Source organism: Megalobrama amblycephala, linkage group LG19, assembly GCF_018812025.1.
Source record: "Megalobrama amblycephala isolate DHTTF-2021 linkage group LG19, ASM1881202v1, whole genome shotgun sequence".
Lineage (NCBI taxonomy): Eukaryota > Metazoa > Chordata > Actinopteri > Cypriniformes > Xenocyprididae > Megalobrama > Megalobrama amblycephala.
This window is the reverse complement of record NC_063062.1, coordinates 4,070,248-4,088,112: the sequence shown is the minus strand read 5'-3', so window position 1 is coordinate 4,088,112 and position 17,865 is coordinate 4,070,248. Positions and strand designations below refer to the sequence as shown.

General features: G+C 37.8%; 1 protein-coding gene across 1 annotated transcript in view; it reads right to left on the bottom strand.

The window, feature by feature from the left end:
• Positions 1–7,212: 7,212 nt before the first annotated feature.
• Positions 7,213–17,865, bottom strand: part of LOC125254198 (protein jagged-1b) — a 68,193-nt gene continuing 57,540 nt past the window's right edge. The window contains exons 7-14 of the mRNA XM_048168681.1: positions 16,430–16,549; positions 15,895–16,008; positions 12,998–13,111; positions 10,013–10,126; positions 9,757–9,803; positions 9,496–9,663; positions 8,391–8,541; positions 7,213–8,307 (exon numbers count right to left, since the gene is read on the bottom strand). Coding sequence (XP_048024638.1) covers positions 7,886–8,307; positions 8,391–8,541; positions 9,496–9,663; positions 9,757–9,803; positions 10,013–10,126; positions 12,998–13,111; positions 15,895–16,008; positions 16,430–16,549 — 1,250 coding nt within the window. The 3' untranslated portion in view covers positions 7,213–7,885. The remainder of the gene's footprint in view (positions 8,308–8,390; positions 8,542–9,495; positions 9,664–9,756; positions 9,804–10,012; positions 10,127–12,997; positions 13,112–15,894; positions 16,009–16,429; positions 16,550–17,865) is intronic.

The following is a 17,865-nucleotide window of genomic DNA, read 5'->3' as shown; positions in this document are numbered from 1 at the left end:
GTCTTTTGCCTTTTCTACGTGTAAAAACAGCAAGGGAAGCAGGTCGAGGAGATGACGAGAAGATGCCGGATGGCAAATCTTTTAGTAATGGCACTGATTAAACCCACTGCATATCACTCAATAAAAGAATCACATTGCTGTGTGTTTTTTGAAATTTTTGGTTTAATAATTAACATTACCTTTTGCGAGTCTGACTCTCACTCCGCTCGTGAATTAGTAGAACTTGAACGGGGACATTCAAATGCTTAACAGGAATGAAGAAACGCTTAATGCACCGAGACAAACACAAGATTCTGTACATATCTGTTAAAGCATACTGTGTGGAGAACGCGTTGCGTTCATATTCAGGGCTCGTCTGCACATCTTTTAATATAATGTCATCATAATACACTAAGCCAGTGTTTTTAAAAGGTGCCCTTGCAAGGACTCACAACTAAACTGTTGACAAGCTCCTAGGGTTTTGATTTTGTTTGTCATCTGTTGAAATAAATATACTTTTATTTGGATATTCATATGATGGCTGAAGCAGCAGCGAGCGTCCAGTGTGCGACACGGTAAACAGATGAACATTGTAAACGAAATTCTACAAAACTTCAGTGAAAAAATAAAAAATAAATAAAATTATCATGCGATGCTATAAAATAGCTTCTGTTCCCTGCAAACGATACCCTTAAAAATGTGAATGTTCCACTGAATGGCAGAAACAAAACAAAAGGTAAGCAAGTATCTGTATTCATTTCAGTGCAAGTAGTAGGGGGCGATCCTGTCAAAATGGCGGCGCCGCCCCGGCATGCAACACGGCATGACGTCGGTTCGTATTCTCTATATAGTGATGGGCCGATTTCAAAACACTGCTTCAGAGCTTTACGAATCAAATCAGTGACTCAGAGCACCAAAGTCACGTGATTTCAGCATTTTAGCCATTTGATAGGAGATCCGAATCACTGCTTCGATTCGTAAAGCTCTGAAGCAGTGTTTTGAAATTGGCCATCACTATATTGTTGAAAAGTCATTTAATTTTTTTTGGCACACAAAAAGTATTCTCATCACTTTATAATATTAATATTGAATCACTGTACTCACATGAACTGTTTTAAATGTGTTTTTAGCACCTTTATGGATCTTGAGAGAGGAAATGTCATTGCTGTGAATGCAGGCCTCACTGAATCATCAGATTTAATAAAAAAATATCTTAATTTGTGTTCTGAAGATGAATGAAGGTCTTACGGGTGTGGAACGACATGAGGGTGAGTAATTAATGACAGAATTTTCATTTTTGGGTGAACTAACCCTTTAACAGAAACTCTCTAAATTAGCATAACAAAACATTGATCACTACTAAATCTCCCTTACCATTAATCTTGCACAACCACATTATATAACACTTAATTTTAGCATTTACTCTCCCTTTCGAGTGCCAAATGGCAAAGCATGCTTGCGTTAGCCCGGTTTCAGTTAAACTTAAGTTTGTCTAAATTAAAATGAATGAGTTGATAAAACTCAAAACAATGAAACAGTTCAGATTACTTGAAATATGTCAGTGCTGTGAACTCAAGAAAAAGAAAGTTCAAAATACTCATAACAGTAACTAATTTGTTTAATTTAAGTTTGTCCTACTCAAACCAATGAAGTATTTTGAGTGTTAGGGTTTACATTCTGTGGGCAGTTTTGAACAGACTCCATTGGGAAATCCATTGTTTTAACAGCGTGCCAGAGTTTTAAAGATGTGGTGCTTCTCGTCCAGTTTGAACACACTTTACACTTTGTTGATATGTTACCTGCCATGATTAAACTCGCACTTGGCTGGTTGGTGTGTCTTAATTTCAAACCCTGAATCCTTTTGTACATGATATTGGCCACAACGTTGTCTCTTTAAGGGCACCTAACCAAACACCTCATAGTCATTGAGACCTCACCCTGTTAAACACAATTGACAGCTTAAGACAGGAAAAGGACTAATTCAGAAACTGACCTGCTGGTCTTGAGCACAATGCTGTCAGTGAGGGGAGGGCTGGGTATCCTGAGGCACAGCAGGTGTGGAGGGAGGGGGTCCCAGCTTCATCCCTGTCAGTGTGTGTATGACACGGGGCTCATTAATGTGTTTTAAGAGGACTGAACTTCCTACATTTCCTCACGGACGGGTGGGAACAGGAAGGCAAGAGTTATATCCGCCCATTCCCTGTCTGTAAGAGGTCAGAGTTCACATTTGTCATACCCACGAGTCTGGCACTCTCGCTCTCTGCTGACCTCTGACTCACTTTTACTATATCTCTATCATCGTTCTAGATGAGCAGGGATTTATTTTAGTGAACCGCTATTTTGGACTGATTTGCACAACATTTGTAGTTCATATGCACTGAGAGTTAGCTTGATTTTGTGATCTACACTGATGATAATGATTCTGTGGTGAAGTAAATACAGAAAAAAAATTTAATTTACATGAAAAAGTTAGTTCAGGCAAAGTGTAAATATCAACGTTATAAAATTAAGTAAAACTAAACTTTTCTAATATGGTGTACCCATCATGCACTGGGGCATGAATAATTAATAAGGTTGATTTGAACTGTTTTCCAGCTGTTTTTTCACTGTTTTATCATTGCTTAGGTTTTGTTGCCATTGAAATCTGTAGTTCATTTTCTACTCAAAATGACATTCATACTCAAAAACGATCCCATGAATGTTACCATCATTGTGTGTTGTGTACCAAGTATTGAGGTCTATGTTACTTTCATTATGAAGGTTTGGTGTCTACACAACATCTACTGTATTATTTACTTTGTTTTATTGTTTGAGTAAAAGGTATTTCAAAGGAAATTTCAACTAAATAGAAATTACTAAGACTTTTACTGGCAAAGTTAAAGTTACTTTTTTTCTTTGTTAAATTTATTTAACTTAAAAAGAGTTTACTTAAAAATTTACTCAAAAAATGTGTGCAAAAACTTATTTTAAGTAAATTTAACTTATTGTTCAGTGTGTAAAAATAGGGATGAACAGCATGTTGCTACTAAAATGAAATGTAAAATCAGTGGTTTAAAGTGTTTTAGTAGTACTTCACAACTGTATTTGTAAGTAAAAATTATAAATATTATTTTGGGGAATCTGTACTTTTCTTGAAATGTGTTAAAACCCAATACTTGTACAGTTACATTTGAAAGGAAAAATACTTTTTACTCCATTACAATTTCATGTAGACTTAAAAGCACAAAGTACTTGCCATAATGACTTTAATCTTTCCTCGATTTAATAAAAATTGTATTTTTCTTTCATAACTTGACTAAGAAGACAATCAATCATGCTCCCATAAGTTTATCTTCCCTTTTAAACAGCCAATGAATTTTTAAAATAGTTCACCAAAAAAACAAATTTCCCACGGTTACTGTCATTCCAAACCTGCATGACTTCAGTGGATCATAAAAGAAGTTCTTAGAATTTTTTCTGACCATCATAAAAGTTCCAAAATTGGCCAAAAAAGCTTCACAGCATGAATCATGAATCAAAGCATTTCAGCATGAAAGCATCGTAAAAGTAGTCCATACAAGTCATGTACTGTATCCCAAGTCTTCTGAAGCTATATGTAAGGATCTCCATTGACTTTTATCTATGTAAGAGCAGTTGATTTTTTTTAAAAATAAATAACTCCTTTTGTGTTCCATTGAAAAAGTCCATTGAAAGATGAGTGTGAGTAAGTGATGACAGAATGTTCATTTTTGAGTGAACTGTGCCTTTTTAGACACTATAGTAATGTTTTTGTAATACCCTAATATGTAAATGAATGAACTTGAGTTAAGGGTAAAAACTGTTCATGATCCATTCTTGATTATTAATCTAAAAATCACATATTCAAATGTCAAAACTCTGTAAAATCATCTGCTGAAAACAAACAACAGGTTTCATAGTGGTTTCAGTTTAACATCTGCTGTTTAACATCTGAGAAAATAGTAAGTTTGACCGGTTTCTTAGGTTTTCACTTTATAGATGCGTCAAACATATGCATCTCATTTCTCAAAAAAGTACAATTAAAATGAGATTACTTTTTATTTTCACAAGTATTTTAAAATTTTGACAGTATCTGTATTGTAACCAGTGTTGGGTAAGTTACTCTAAAACAGTAATTAATTACTAGCTACTAATTTAACAGTGTAATTAGATTACTGTGCTAATTACTCTCTAAAAGGTATTGGATTACTAATTACTTTCTAAATCCCATATCAACCTCGACCAGATGAACAATACAAGGACAGATATGAAACTGCTCCTTTCATTCTTTCAAATAAATAATATAAAATTGCATAAATTATTCTTGAACTGACCAAAGTATTTAAAGGGAGAAGGGTGCATTAAAAACATACATTCTAACATGTTAAATCCACTATTATTTTATATAGAATTATTCTAGTCTATACAATATTCAATGCAATTACAGAAAAATTAAGAGTAATCCCTTACTTTAATTTTTAAGACAAAAGTAATTAGATTACAGTAATTAATTAGCAATGCATTACACCCAACACTGATTTTAACTTATAAATATTGTCCTTTTTATACCTCGGTGTAAAATGCCACATGAGAACTTACAGGAGCACATTTGAGTGATGATTCATATGTGAATGGAAAATGAATCGAACTTCTCACCTCTGCGAACATGCTGTAATATTACTGGAGGTAGTGAACACTGACTCACTGACACATACAGTAAACTGCTGTTAGGAGCGAGACGCTCTGTGACCAAATGTCCTTTTATTCACTTCACATCTTACCAAATGGCAATTAGACAGCGAGGAAGAGTAATACAGACCAAGATTACCGAACACACACCCTGATATACCAAATGTGCTACAATACACACACACAAACACGTGCTGTGATTGATAAATGCACTTTAATTACAATTCCATCTTGCAAACACCAGCTGAGTGGAAAGAGTGAAAACGGGAAATTAAAATGGCGACATTTTGCAAGGAGTCAGCGTACAAAACATGGCAAAAATTTATATGTACAAAATATGTACAACAGCGCTATATACATCCAAGTATTATAAAAATCATACATCTTGTACATCTCCAACATAACAGGCAATAATTAACAAGATTTTTAAGGATGTCACCTGGCACTTTTTCAGTCGGTGCTGATATTTTCTCCATGATTCCTTTAAATGTCAATCATGGACACAAATATACTGTTTTTATGCTGAGTATCAAAAAGTCAGGGAGTTGCGATGATGTGCATGGCTTTGTGGAAATTTATGGCGAATCGTCCACAAACACAGTCATACATCTACACTTACACACTCACAAACACACACACACACACACACACACTTACAAACAAATGTGTACAAATATATAGGGCACAAGTGTAAACACAATAAAACACACTTAAATATCCAGGATTCAAAGAAGCTCAATTACTGGCCTTTAAAACACTTGCTCTTCTTTCAAACTCATTTTTGACCTGACAGGGTCCAAAATTAACTCTCGCCCAGCATGAAATGTGCGTAAAAACAGCTTTATAAATAAAATTGATTTACTCATCAGTTGGCTGGTAACTTTATTTGGAACTCTAAAATTAATGTTTCAAATCTAGTGCTGTCAAATCGATTAATCACCTCTAACATAAAAGTTTGTTTACATAATATATGTGTGTGTATATATTGTATTACATATGTCTGTGACATATAATACATATAAGTGTTATAACATATATACGCACACATATGTGACCCACGCAGGCAAAATGAGTGGGAATGCGCACAGGTTAATTTCGAGCTACAGGCAAAACGAGTATAAAATGTACATTTTGGTTGAAATCGAGGTTTTCACAAAAATGAGTTTGTTTAGCGATCCCAATGCTCCAAATAGAAATTAAACATCTAAAAGCATCTTTATTTGTATGTTTTCTGAGAGGAGTACCTTTACTTTGACCATGAAAAATGCTGTTTTATCTGCTCACTTCTCAGCGACTGGTGCTTTCCTCAGCATAAGTTTGGTATCATTTTAAAGCGCAGCATTCAAACTTTGTGAATATTCATAGTGAATTTTCGATGGCATGAGTCTGAACCAATGGAAATGGATTTTCCTATAGATATGGGTTTTGACTTGGTTTGTGCCAAATCTGGTGGTATTACCAGGGATTTTAAGGTTGAGAGATGATTTTGTTTTGGAACCTTCAGAAAGTTTTAAAGGTACCGTAGAACGTGTTTTCAAAGATGTAATATAAGTCTAAGGTGTCCCCTGAATGTGTCTGAAGTTTCAGCTCAAAATACCCCATAGATTTTTTTTTAATCATTTTTTTAACTGCCTATTTTGGGGCATCATTAAATATGCACCGATTCAGTGCACAGCCCCTTTAAATTCTCGTGCTCCCCGCCCCCGGAGCTCGCGCTTGCCTTAACCAGCATAAACAAAGTTCACACAGCTAATATAACCCTCAAAATGGATCTTTACAAAGTGTTCGTCATGCATGCTGCATGCATACATCAGATCATGTGAGTATAGTATTTATTTGGATGTTTACATTTGATTCTGAATGAGTTTGAGACTACGCCCCGTGGCTAAAGCTAACATTACACACTGTTGGAGAGATTTATAAAGATTGAAGTTGTGTTTATGAATTATACAGACTGCAAGTGTTTAAAAATGAAAATAACGACAGTCTTGTCTCCGTGAATACAGTAAGAAACGATGGTAACTTTAACCACATTTAACAGTACATTAGCAACATGCTAACGAAACATTTAGAAAGACAATTTACAAATATCACTAAAAATATCATGATATCATGAATCATGTCAATTATTATTGGTCCATCTGCCATTTTTCGCTGTTGTCCTTGCTTGCTTACCTAGTCTGATGATTCAGCTGTGCACAGATCCAGACGTTAATACTGGCTGCCCTTGTGTAATGCCTTTAACATGGGCTGGCATATGCAAATATTGGGGGCGTACATATTAATGATCCCGACTGTTACGTAACAGTCAGTGTTATGTTGAGATTCGCCTGTTCTTCGGAGGTCTTTTAAACAAATGAGATTTATATAAGAAGGAGGAAACAATGGAGTTTGAGACTCACTGTGTCATTTCCATGTACTGAACTCTTGTTATTCAACTATGCCAGGGTAAATTCAATTTTCAATTCTAGGGCACCTTTAACTTGATTTTTTTCTTAAAATTGACTTTGCTGACTCTATCGACTTTAAACAGGCGTAGCTTTTTTGTCAGATTCCAACAAGTCATACATCATTTTGAATGGTTTTTAATAGAGAATGTGCGAATAACAATAACTCATTTTTGAAAATTTGTTCATTGCGACTCATATTGCCAGAACGGGTCACATATATTATGTAAACAAACTTTTATGTTAGATGCGATTAATCGATTTGACAGCACTAAGAATGATTTTTGCTGATGTAAATGATGTGAACAATTCCAATCAAACCGTCTAATAAATAAAAACCAATCACGGCTCGCATGTCTGAGAATAGAATGTTTGAGAATGTCCAGAACTTTATATGGTGTCAGTGTATGTGATATAATATTCCTCGTTTTTGTAACAGCGCAGTTTCACAATCTGATCTCATACGAAAATTAAATAATTCAATTATCATTGAAAAAAATATATTAATAATATTTCGTTATTTTCATGACTGATAAGAAATATTTAAATTTAAATTAAATTTTCTTAATTCAACCATCATTGGCAGGTCAGCAAATTAAAATGTTGGACCCTGTCTGTCAATATTTGTTTCTTCAGCTGAGTGTGCCAGTAATTTCCTTCTCAATTCGAACCCTCTCAGATCTCTATAGCGCAAAGCTCTGAGGTCAAAGTTCATCAGCAGAGGTTGCTCTCCAAACCAAGAAGTCATGTTCCCCCCAGTGGTCAAAGTGCAGTCACACCTCCAGTTCCTGGTTTTCCGCATAGTGGAAGCGGTTTAGCTTCTCCCTTTCACGATTGCAGATGTCCAGCTTGGGCACGTGGGCTGGTTTCAGAGCTGGAGAAGGTGCAGGTGAGGGAGGAAGAGTGAGCTCAATCTCTTCGCTGCAGAGCGCTGACGTGGGCACTGTTTGGGCAGGAGGCAGTACGGCCACGCTGTGGTCAAGGTTACGGATGAGAGTGCAGAATTGCCGCTGGTTGTTAATGGCGTTGTCCTCGGGCGCTGAAGTACGTAGCTGCACTTTGGTCCGATGGCGGTGGTGCAGGCGGGACAGCAGTAGTGCGCACACGGAGCAGCTGCCTGCAACAAGCAGGGCAAATACACCCACCAACACCATATAAAGACTGAAGCCGCTCACACCGGGGTCTGACACTGCTCCTGAATAGCAGAGAGAGATCATTTCAGCAACATAATTTCACATGCTAAAGAAGTTCTGTTTTATGCCTATTTATGCTCCTAACCTTGGCAGTGGGGTTCATGACATGAATCCTTCAGGCTCAGACACTCATTTCCAAAGTAACCGTCAGGACAGGCGCACTTGTAGCTTCCTTCTGCACTGTGGCATGGCACCCCCTTCGGGCAGGGGTTGGGATTACAAAGATCCAGTTCTGCCTAAAATACAGTCACAACTTTAATGTTTGATGATTGTGTTATTTTGCATAAGCAATGCTTCTATCACTTGTTTCTGCTTCTTCTTCGCCTGTGTTTTGATCCAGAGATTCTGTACTCTTTCAGAAGATGCGTAACAGCGCCCCCTACCGTATAACAGTGAAAACATGGATTGCCGGAAAAGTCCGTCAATGGTGAGGTGGCGTCGTGTGATAAATGACGGAAAATTCTGTCGGTGGCGGGGAAAGAGTTAATGTGTGATGCCTAGTTTTAAAGTCGCCAAGTGTACGATGCTTAGTGTTTTAAAATCTTTTCAGATTCAAACTTTCATCTTAAATCTCTATATTTAGAAGAAAATTTACACAAAGCATCAAAAAAGGACACAAAAGTCCTTAAGTCAGACTGCAGTCATCTACAGAACTAAGTTCTATGGGTTAAAGGAGTAGTTTACTTTGTATGTTTTTTGTGGAGCACGATAAAGGATTTTTTTAAGAAGTGTAGTAGTAGTTTTGTGGTAAACAGTTAATCCTCAGGGGCAAAAAATTGTGTTTGTAATCTGAAATGGCTTTCCTTCTCTGATGACATTAGTTTAATGCAGAACATGTCGGCAATGTCAGTCTGCTGCCAGCTAGAGACTGTGAGGAGGTGCTAAAATCAAGTCCCCTCTCTATTTTGTCTCAATCGATATTCCGTTTCAATCGCAAATATGTCACAATACTGAAGCAAAGTCGGTCAGAACCTTAGGTTCATGCAGACTTGAAGCCAGTGTTTCGCAAGCCTGTTTCTGGAGGAACTCAACATGTAGTGTAGTGATCAAATATGTGTTGTGTTGGTGTGCCTCCAGGAGCAGGGTTGAGAAACACTGCTGATTCGAGCTGAATAAACCTCAGAAACTTGTGGTGAAGAAAAAACTTGACGGCATCATCATAATCAAACCAAACAGTAATAAGCTCTCACCTCACAGTGGGTGCCAGTGTATCCCAGCGGGCAGCTGCACAACATGCCTCTGCCATCCTGATGCTCTACACACTGCCCTCCGTTTACACAAGGATTGCTGTCACAGGCGTTTACTGCGGTCTGGCACAGTTTACCAGAGAATCCTGGCAAACACACACACTGAGAGTCCTGCACACGTCACACAAGGAGAAATGGTTTAAATGTCAGTAACTTCACATCCTCAAGGTGGAAGTAAGCTTATCGAGGTGAATCAGTCCTTACCTTACAGTGTCCTCCATTCAGACACAAGCCCTGGCAGCTACTGTTCCCTGTTGAATAGATGATATTTTAAAAAATCAATAGCCAACCAAGTGGAAACCCACAGAACAGGGGGTTTCATTGAAGAATTCATCAATAAAGTATGATCTACAATGACTGTGCCATCAGACCACAGTGAGCCATTTCCCATCAGCACTGAAACAGTCACGTTTGATTTAAAACTCAATCATACAGTGTTTTTGCTGGTTCTGATACTCACGGATGTCACAGTTTGCTCCTGACCAACCGGAAAGGCAGTCACACAAATATCCTCCAATCAGATTACGGCAGGAGCGGGCATTGACACACACGCCAGTCTCACATTCATTAGTGTCTAAGGAAGAGGAACGAAGCACAGTGATGAAGTGAGGCTATATTTAGCATACCATCATGCCACTATATCTGCAGTATATAGTATGTATAATTGGCAAACTTCACATATGCAATATCCAGATGACCTTCTATGTGCAGTATACAGCAGAACATAATGAGCTGGGTAGTGTATCCCACAATGCCATGCACTCAACTGGACCTACAATTTCCAGTTTAACTAATGAAGTGAAAGTGATAGCAAAGACATTTTTATATATAAAAATGCAAAATATCCATTTTTATTTCCGAGATGACTCCACTAGACGCCACTCTGTTAATGAACTCTGCCAGGGTTTTTTTTTTTTATTAAGTTGCCAGTCAGCACCAGAATTTTTGACTATTTTCACAAAACTTTAACACTTGCCAAGCACCAAATGTGAGTAAAAATCAGCGTTGGAGTGAATAGTCGCCACTTGGCCAGTAACATTTTTTTAATTCTAACAATGCAATGTTGTGCCATCATGAACGTGAACAAAGTGAACGAGGCTCTGTACAGTTGACGGGTCAGTGCTGCATCATCACTAAAGTTTCAGCCTTTCCAATGTAATATTCAAGCGCTGGAAAACGTGAAAAGGGAATTTATTTGCTACTCATGTGCTGTGTGGGAAGTTTAACATCTGAAGCGCGTGACCTGTAAGCCAGCATGTAAAGTTGAGCTCTCTTTTATGCCTTTCTGAGCTTCAATGGACAAATTCACTCAAAATTATGTCAAGCAACACCGAGTATCCTATAGTAAACATAGGATGTCTTATGTCTTAAGTGAACGCAAACACAAAATGCATGATCCATGTGTGCATTCAGACTTAAAGTGACAGCATCCTAACACGCTACTGACTGCGTTTTTAATGTTAACCAAACAACAAAGGACAATCTAAAATTTTGGTGTCATAACTGCCTGTTTTTGTGTAGCTGGTAAAAAATATTTTTGGCCGGTAAATTTCACCGGCCATTGGCAGGTGTGGCGAAAATTAGTATATAGCTTCATGCATTTTTTTTTTTTTATTCAAAACACTTGAATGTGGGTAAGTTTCATTAAAAAAAGCAACATTTTGAACAAAAAAAATCACGTTTTTTTTTTCTTTTCAAAGACTATAACGTGCATACGCAATGCTTTCATTGCTTGTTTCTCCTTTTTTTGCCTGTGTTTTGCCTGTGTTTTCAGAAGATGTGTAATAGCGCCTCCTACCCTACAACACTGAAAACAGAAAGCTGGAAAATTACACTAATGGCAGGGAAAGAGTTAAATATGCATATAATAAGGATTCACATAATATAAAAAAAAAAAAAAATACCATGCAGCTGCGAGTGACTTTATCATGGTTAAAGGATTTGGTTTGATACAATGTTAAGTGGAGTTCAATAAATAATCACATGATAATTATAGTTCATCAACACACTAAATAGTCCATTAGCTAAACTTGTGGCTTTTTGTGATTACAAAATAGCAAAAATATCAAAAACCATTCACTTTCCACTTGCTAGATTTTAGACTCAAATTAGCTTTATAATAAACACTACCATTTGAAAGTTTGGGGTCTGTAAGATTTTTAATGTTTTTAAAAGTCTCTTATGCTCACAAAGGCTTCATTTATTTGTAAATCAAAATACATCAAAACAGTAATATTGTGAAATAATATTACAATTTAAAATAGACGTTTTCTATTTGAATATATTTTAAAATGCAATTTTTTTCCAGTGATCAAGCTGAATTTTCAGCATTATTACTCCAGTCCTCAGTGTCACATGATCCTTCAGAAATCATTCTGATATGATGATTTGCTGCTCAAGAAACATTTCTAATTACTACCAATCTTGAAAACAGTTGTGCTGCTTAATATTTTAGTGGAAACTGTAATACCCTTTTTCAAATGAATAGAAGTTATAAAGAACAGTATTTATTTGAAATATAAATATTTTATAACATTATAAATGCCTTTACTGTCACTTTTGATCATTTTAGTGCATCTTTGCATAATAAAAGTATAAATTTTCTTACAAAAAAAAAAAATACTGAACCCAAACTTTTCAACATGAGTTTATATTTCTCAGTAACTAGAAAAAAAAATCTTGCTCAAGTTGTTCCTAATAAAAATACTCTAGAAAATATTATTTCTATCCACAGTTGCCATTTTTGTGCTTATTAAAACACACATCTCGTCTTCAAAGACAGATGTCTTTGTGCTGACGCTAACGGCTGTTTTCTGGGGTGTCACTGTGACACATGACTGTATTTCACAGTGTGTCAACAGTCCAGAGAGACTGATAGACTCCAGAGAGCCACGGCTGATCTGGGCCTCAGGGGGCAGTGGAGTGTGAGAGCGACTCTACCAGCAGTCAACAACCACAGCTCCTCTTCATTCAGCAATTAAATCACTGCACACTCTAGCATGAAATTGTCTGATGTGGGTTAACGGATAATGGTCGGTGGAGCAGTGATGCTGATTAATAATTTCAATGTGGTTTGTGCTGATATGGAATTTATAAACACAAGATGTGTACGCCGAGTTTCCCATCTCTGGATTTGATTGTTATGATTTAGTGGTTTCAAATGGCAAACATGGTGGTTGTCAGGGTTTCTGTAATATTTTTTCATGGTTTTTTAGATTGCATTGCTAGTCCATGTACCCTGAGAGTGAGGTGAGGAACCGAACATAAACAAGAATCAACAGACAGGTACGGTCTGTGACAAGTTTAGGCAGGTACAGGCAGGTTACGGCAGGTGAGACTGTGGATGAGTGTGAGCGTAAGGCCAAGTCAGGCAAGTGTGGACATGTATGGACGGCTCAGGACGGCTCAGGACAGGTGAAGCTAGAGTGTTGCTTTTTATACTCACCGAGCTGGCAGGTTCTGCCGGTCCAGAACGGAGGACACAGACACTGGAAACCTTGATCCGTCTCTTGACATGTGGCTCCACGACCACAAGGACTGGAGTCGCACTGCAACACGGCTGCAGACAAAAACAACATGTTCTCTGTCTGGTCATGTCATCCAAACCTTCATCATCTATCTATCCATCCATCCATCCATCCATCCATCCATCCATCATCTATCTGTCCATCCATCCATCCATCCATCCATCATCTAATTGTCAATCTATCCATCCATCCATCCATCAACTATCTGTCCATCCATCCATCTATCCATCCATCATCAAATTGTCTAACCATCCATCCATCCATCCATCTATCTGTCTATCCATCATCCATCCATCCATCATCTAATTGTCAATCTATCCATCCATCCATCCATACATCCGTCTATCCATCATCCATTCATCCATCCATCCATCAACTATCTGTCCATCCATCCATCCATCCATCCATCATCTAATTGTCTATCCATCCATCCATCCATCTATCCATCCATCATCTATCTGTCTATCCATCCATCATCTATCCATCCATCCATCCATCCATCCATTCATCCATCCATCCATCATCTAATTGTCAATCTATCCATCCATCCATCCATCCATCCATCAACTATCTGTCCATCCATCCATCTATCCATCCATCATCAAATTGTCTAACCATCCATCCATCCATCTATCTGTCTATCCATCATCCATCCATCCATCATCTAATTGTCAATCTATCCATCCATCCATCCATCCATCCATCCGTCTATCCATCATCCATTCATCTATCCATCCATCCATCAACTATCTGTCCATCCATCCATCCATCCATCCATCCATCATCTCATTGTCTATCCATCCATCCATCCATCCATCTATCCATCCATCATCTATCTGTCTATCCATCCATCATCTATCCATCCATCAAGTATCTGTCCATCCATCCATCCATCCATCCATCCATCCATCCATCAAGTATCTGTCCATCCATCCATCCATCCATTCATCCATCCATCCATCATCTAATTGTCAATCTATCCATCCATCCATCCATCCATCCATCAACTATCTGTCCATCCATCCATCTATCCATCCATCATCAAATTGTCTAACCATCCATCCATCCATCTATCTGTCTATCCATCATCCATCCATCCATCATCTAATTGTCAATCTATCCATCCATCCATCCATCCATCCATCCATCCGTCTATCCATCATCCATTCATCTATCCATCCATCAACTATCTGTCCATCCATCCATCCATCCATCCATCCATCATCTCATTGTCTATCCATCCATCCATCCATCTATCCATCCATCATCTATCTGTCTATCCATCCATCATCTATCCATCCATCCATCCATCCATCCATCCATCCATCAAGTATCTGTCCATCCATCCATCCATCCATCCATCCATCCATCCATCCATCCATCCATCCATCAAGTATCTGTCCATCCATCCATCCATCATCTAATTGTCTATCCATCCATCCATCCATCCATCTATCTTTCTATGCATCCATCCATGCATGCATCCATCCATCCATCCATCCATCATCTATCTGTCTATCCATCCATCCATCCATGCATCCATCCATCCATCCATCCATCCATCCATCATCTGTCTATCCATCACTCCACTTATATGAGCCTATAATGCTTTTGAATGCATATTTTAAATACAAATATTTCTGTCTTTGATAATTTAGTTGCTTGGTTGATGCAAGTTTTTTAAGTGTTTTTTTTAAGTGCTTAAAAAGCTGTGACAGAAACAAGTTCACACAGTCTAAATCTAAATCAGTTTCTTCAAGTCGCACCTTCCTCAAATCTTCGTAACTCAGAATTATGAAAATGTCAAAATCTATCTCTCTTTTAGACAACAATTTTAATAAAAAAATAAATATATTAGATTGCGTTTTAAACCCAGGCCTCCTTGTATGCTAAACAAAAACTGTACCACTAGACTAGCAAGTTTTATTAAAATCTTTTTTGTAACAATATTTAAGTCATGTCTTACTTACTGATAATGGGTAATGTAGGTGTTTTTACATGGTCTCATCAGTTAAAGTACAGGCACATTTATAGAGGGCATTAGCGCAGGGGTTTAACTCCAAACCTAATCAAACACATCTGAACAAGCTAATCATGCTCTTTAGGATTACTAGAAAGGTCGAGTGCGTCTCAATCAGCTCCATGGTTCAGTAGTCAGGGCACTGATTAGGGAGTCGGCCATTTAAGGGCTGTCTCAATCGCAAACTCCTTCAAGTGCACTGAAACGTTCGCTCCCTAAAAAGTCCCACAATGCACCGTGAAAGCCAGGGAGCATTGATACTCACTATGTTCCCTTAATAGAAGTTGTGAAACATAAATCAAACGAGCTAATGCACACACACAAGGGATGTTTTGAAAAAACAAACTGTAAATTTAGTACTATTTCAGCATAAACATGCATCACTAGACAGGTACTGAACATAATAGCAGCTAATAGTTAGTAGCTAACATATACAGTATAAATAATTTGAAATGTTGCAGGTATATGTAACAATCAAAGTGCCCATGATTAAACTGACGAGAACATGTAAAAACACAACAATGGTCTTAACAAAGTCACCCAATGCCTTTGAATTTAAAGAGCTCTTACAAACTGATCTCTGAGACACATTATCATCTGTACATCCTACATGTGTGTGTGTGTGTGTGTGTGTGTGTGTGATTGCTGACTGCTGTGCTCCAGATAGGAGCATTATTTTGATGTAGTTCTGACTAAAATTGGCTGCATCAGTGCATGAAATAGAAGCTGCCGTTGATTGGTGCTGATTGCAGTCTGTGCAGGTGTGTGTGTGTGTGTGTGTATATATTTAACTACCGGTGGCACAGGAGGGTCCCATCCAGCCCGACGCACACACACAGCTGAAGCCGGTTGGGTCTTCAATACACGTTCCACCATTCTCACATGGAGAGGACAGACAGGCGTGCTCCACTGTTAAGGGGACGAGAGGAAGAGATGCACTTATAATCTGCATCACATCTGTGTCTTATATCCTGTGCAACACCAGTGACATGACACACCTTTAATATGAACAGTGTGTGTTTTAAGCTGTTGTTTTCTGTATTTGTCATCTTACAGAGATTCTTGATTTAATGCATTAAACTCCAGAGCAGTAAATTTATTTCTTATCAACACCTCACAGAGCCACATCAGAGATCACACGTTAACAAGACTAAAATTATCCTTACAGAGGAGATAATTGGTCAAACTCAAGCAGGGTGGCACAGTGAAAAACAAGAGCTGAAGACATGCAGAGCTGTGCTTTAACTACACAGCACATCTTTGAGGTATGGTTGTATTAGGCTGTCAGGGTTGACAGACTTTATGGTTGTGTTTTATAGCGTCAGCTCACCGATGTCACAGTTGCGGCCACGGAAACCCTCCTGACACACACACAGGTACTCGTTCGGTTCGGTGTTGGTACAAGTACCACCGTTCTTGCATGGCTGATGGTTTCCACAATAATTCAGATCTGTATGCAAGAGAGAGTGATTTTTTTTTTTGCAATTAGGGAAATATGACAATTTATTATATTAACATTGATACACTGAAAAAGCGAGCAAAATCAATTTAAAGGGTTAGTTCACACAAAAATTACAATTCTGTCATAAATTACTCACCCTCATGTCATTTCAAACCCACTTATGTTCATCTTCGGAACACAAATGAAGATATTTAAAATGAAATCTGAGAGAGCTCTGTCCCTCCATTGACAGCCTACGCAACTACCACTTTGATGCTTCAAGAAGTTCATAAAGAGACCGTAAATCTAATCCATATGAATCGAGCAGTTCAAGCAAGTATGGTTGAGCTTCTGTTGATTAATGTTTATATGTGAATAAAAGCCTAAATTCAATCTGTTAGGGCTGCCCCCTAACCATTAGTCGATGAGAAGAGTATTCGTCAATCAAAATTTTATTAGTCACTTAGTCGGAGGACAAAAAAATCCACAGGAAGTGGTTAAGTCACACAGTCGGTGATGGACGGATCGTTAACAGCTGTTCTATGTGGTAATTACAGTACATCGGGCAGGACATCCAAACATTCGCCTATCATTCATCAACCTCAGATACGCCTTATCATCTGAAACATGTCAGTAGTAGCAACTTTACATGGCCGCTCGCTCAAACGTTAACCTAAAAAAATGTGGGCTATTCAAGTGTTTGTGAGGAGTGTGAAAGCTGAATAGTAGCATGCTTACTAAATGACAGCTAACATGGCGGCGCCGGTGTGATCACTTGCACTTAAAATTCTCCATCATTTTTGGTCAAACACATAAGAGTAATACATCTTTTGAAACAACAAAACGTTGTGCTTTTGTAAAATAATGAGAGCAAATGGGGTGCACTTTCTGCCGTCTCTCTCTGTGAACTTGAGAGCGGCGAAAAAGAAAAAGAAAAAGAAAAGAACTGAAACTCCATGTAAACCTGCCTCACAGACATGTCTATAGAAATCGAAATGTCTACTTTTAAATGAACCAATTCAAATGGAAAACAAATATTCTCAGGTTATGTAATCCATATGAAATGTGCATATAAGCACATCCACTACTGTGAAGATGAAGAGTCAGCATCATCGACTTCATCACTGCAGCCGAAAATACACAAAACACTAGTTTATCAATTAATTACTAAAATGTTAAAGTAATTTCCTTGCTGTCATTACTTCTGCTGGTGCGCTGTGGCAAGCTTTATGTAATTAGGCATTAAAGGCTCTTTATTATGATTTATATGGTTTATTAATAAAGCGTGGTTAGTCGACTAATCGCTTAAAACGAAAGACTACTAG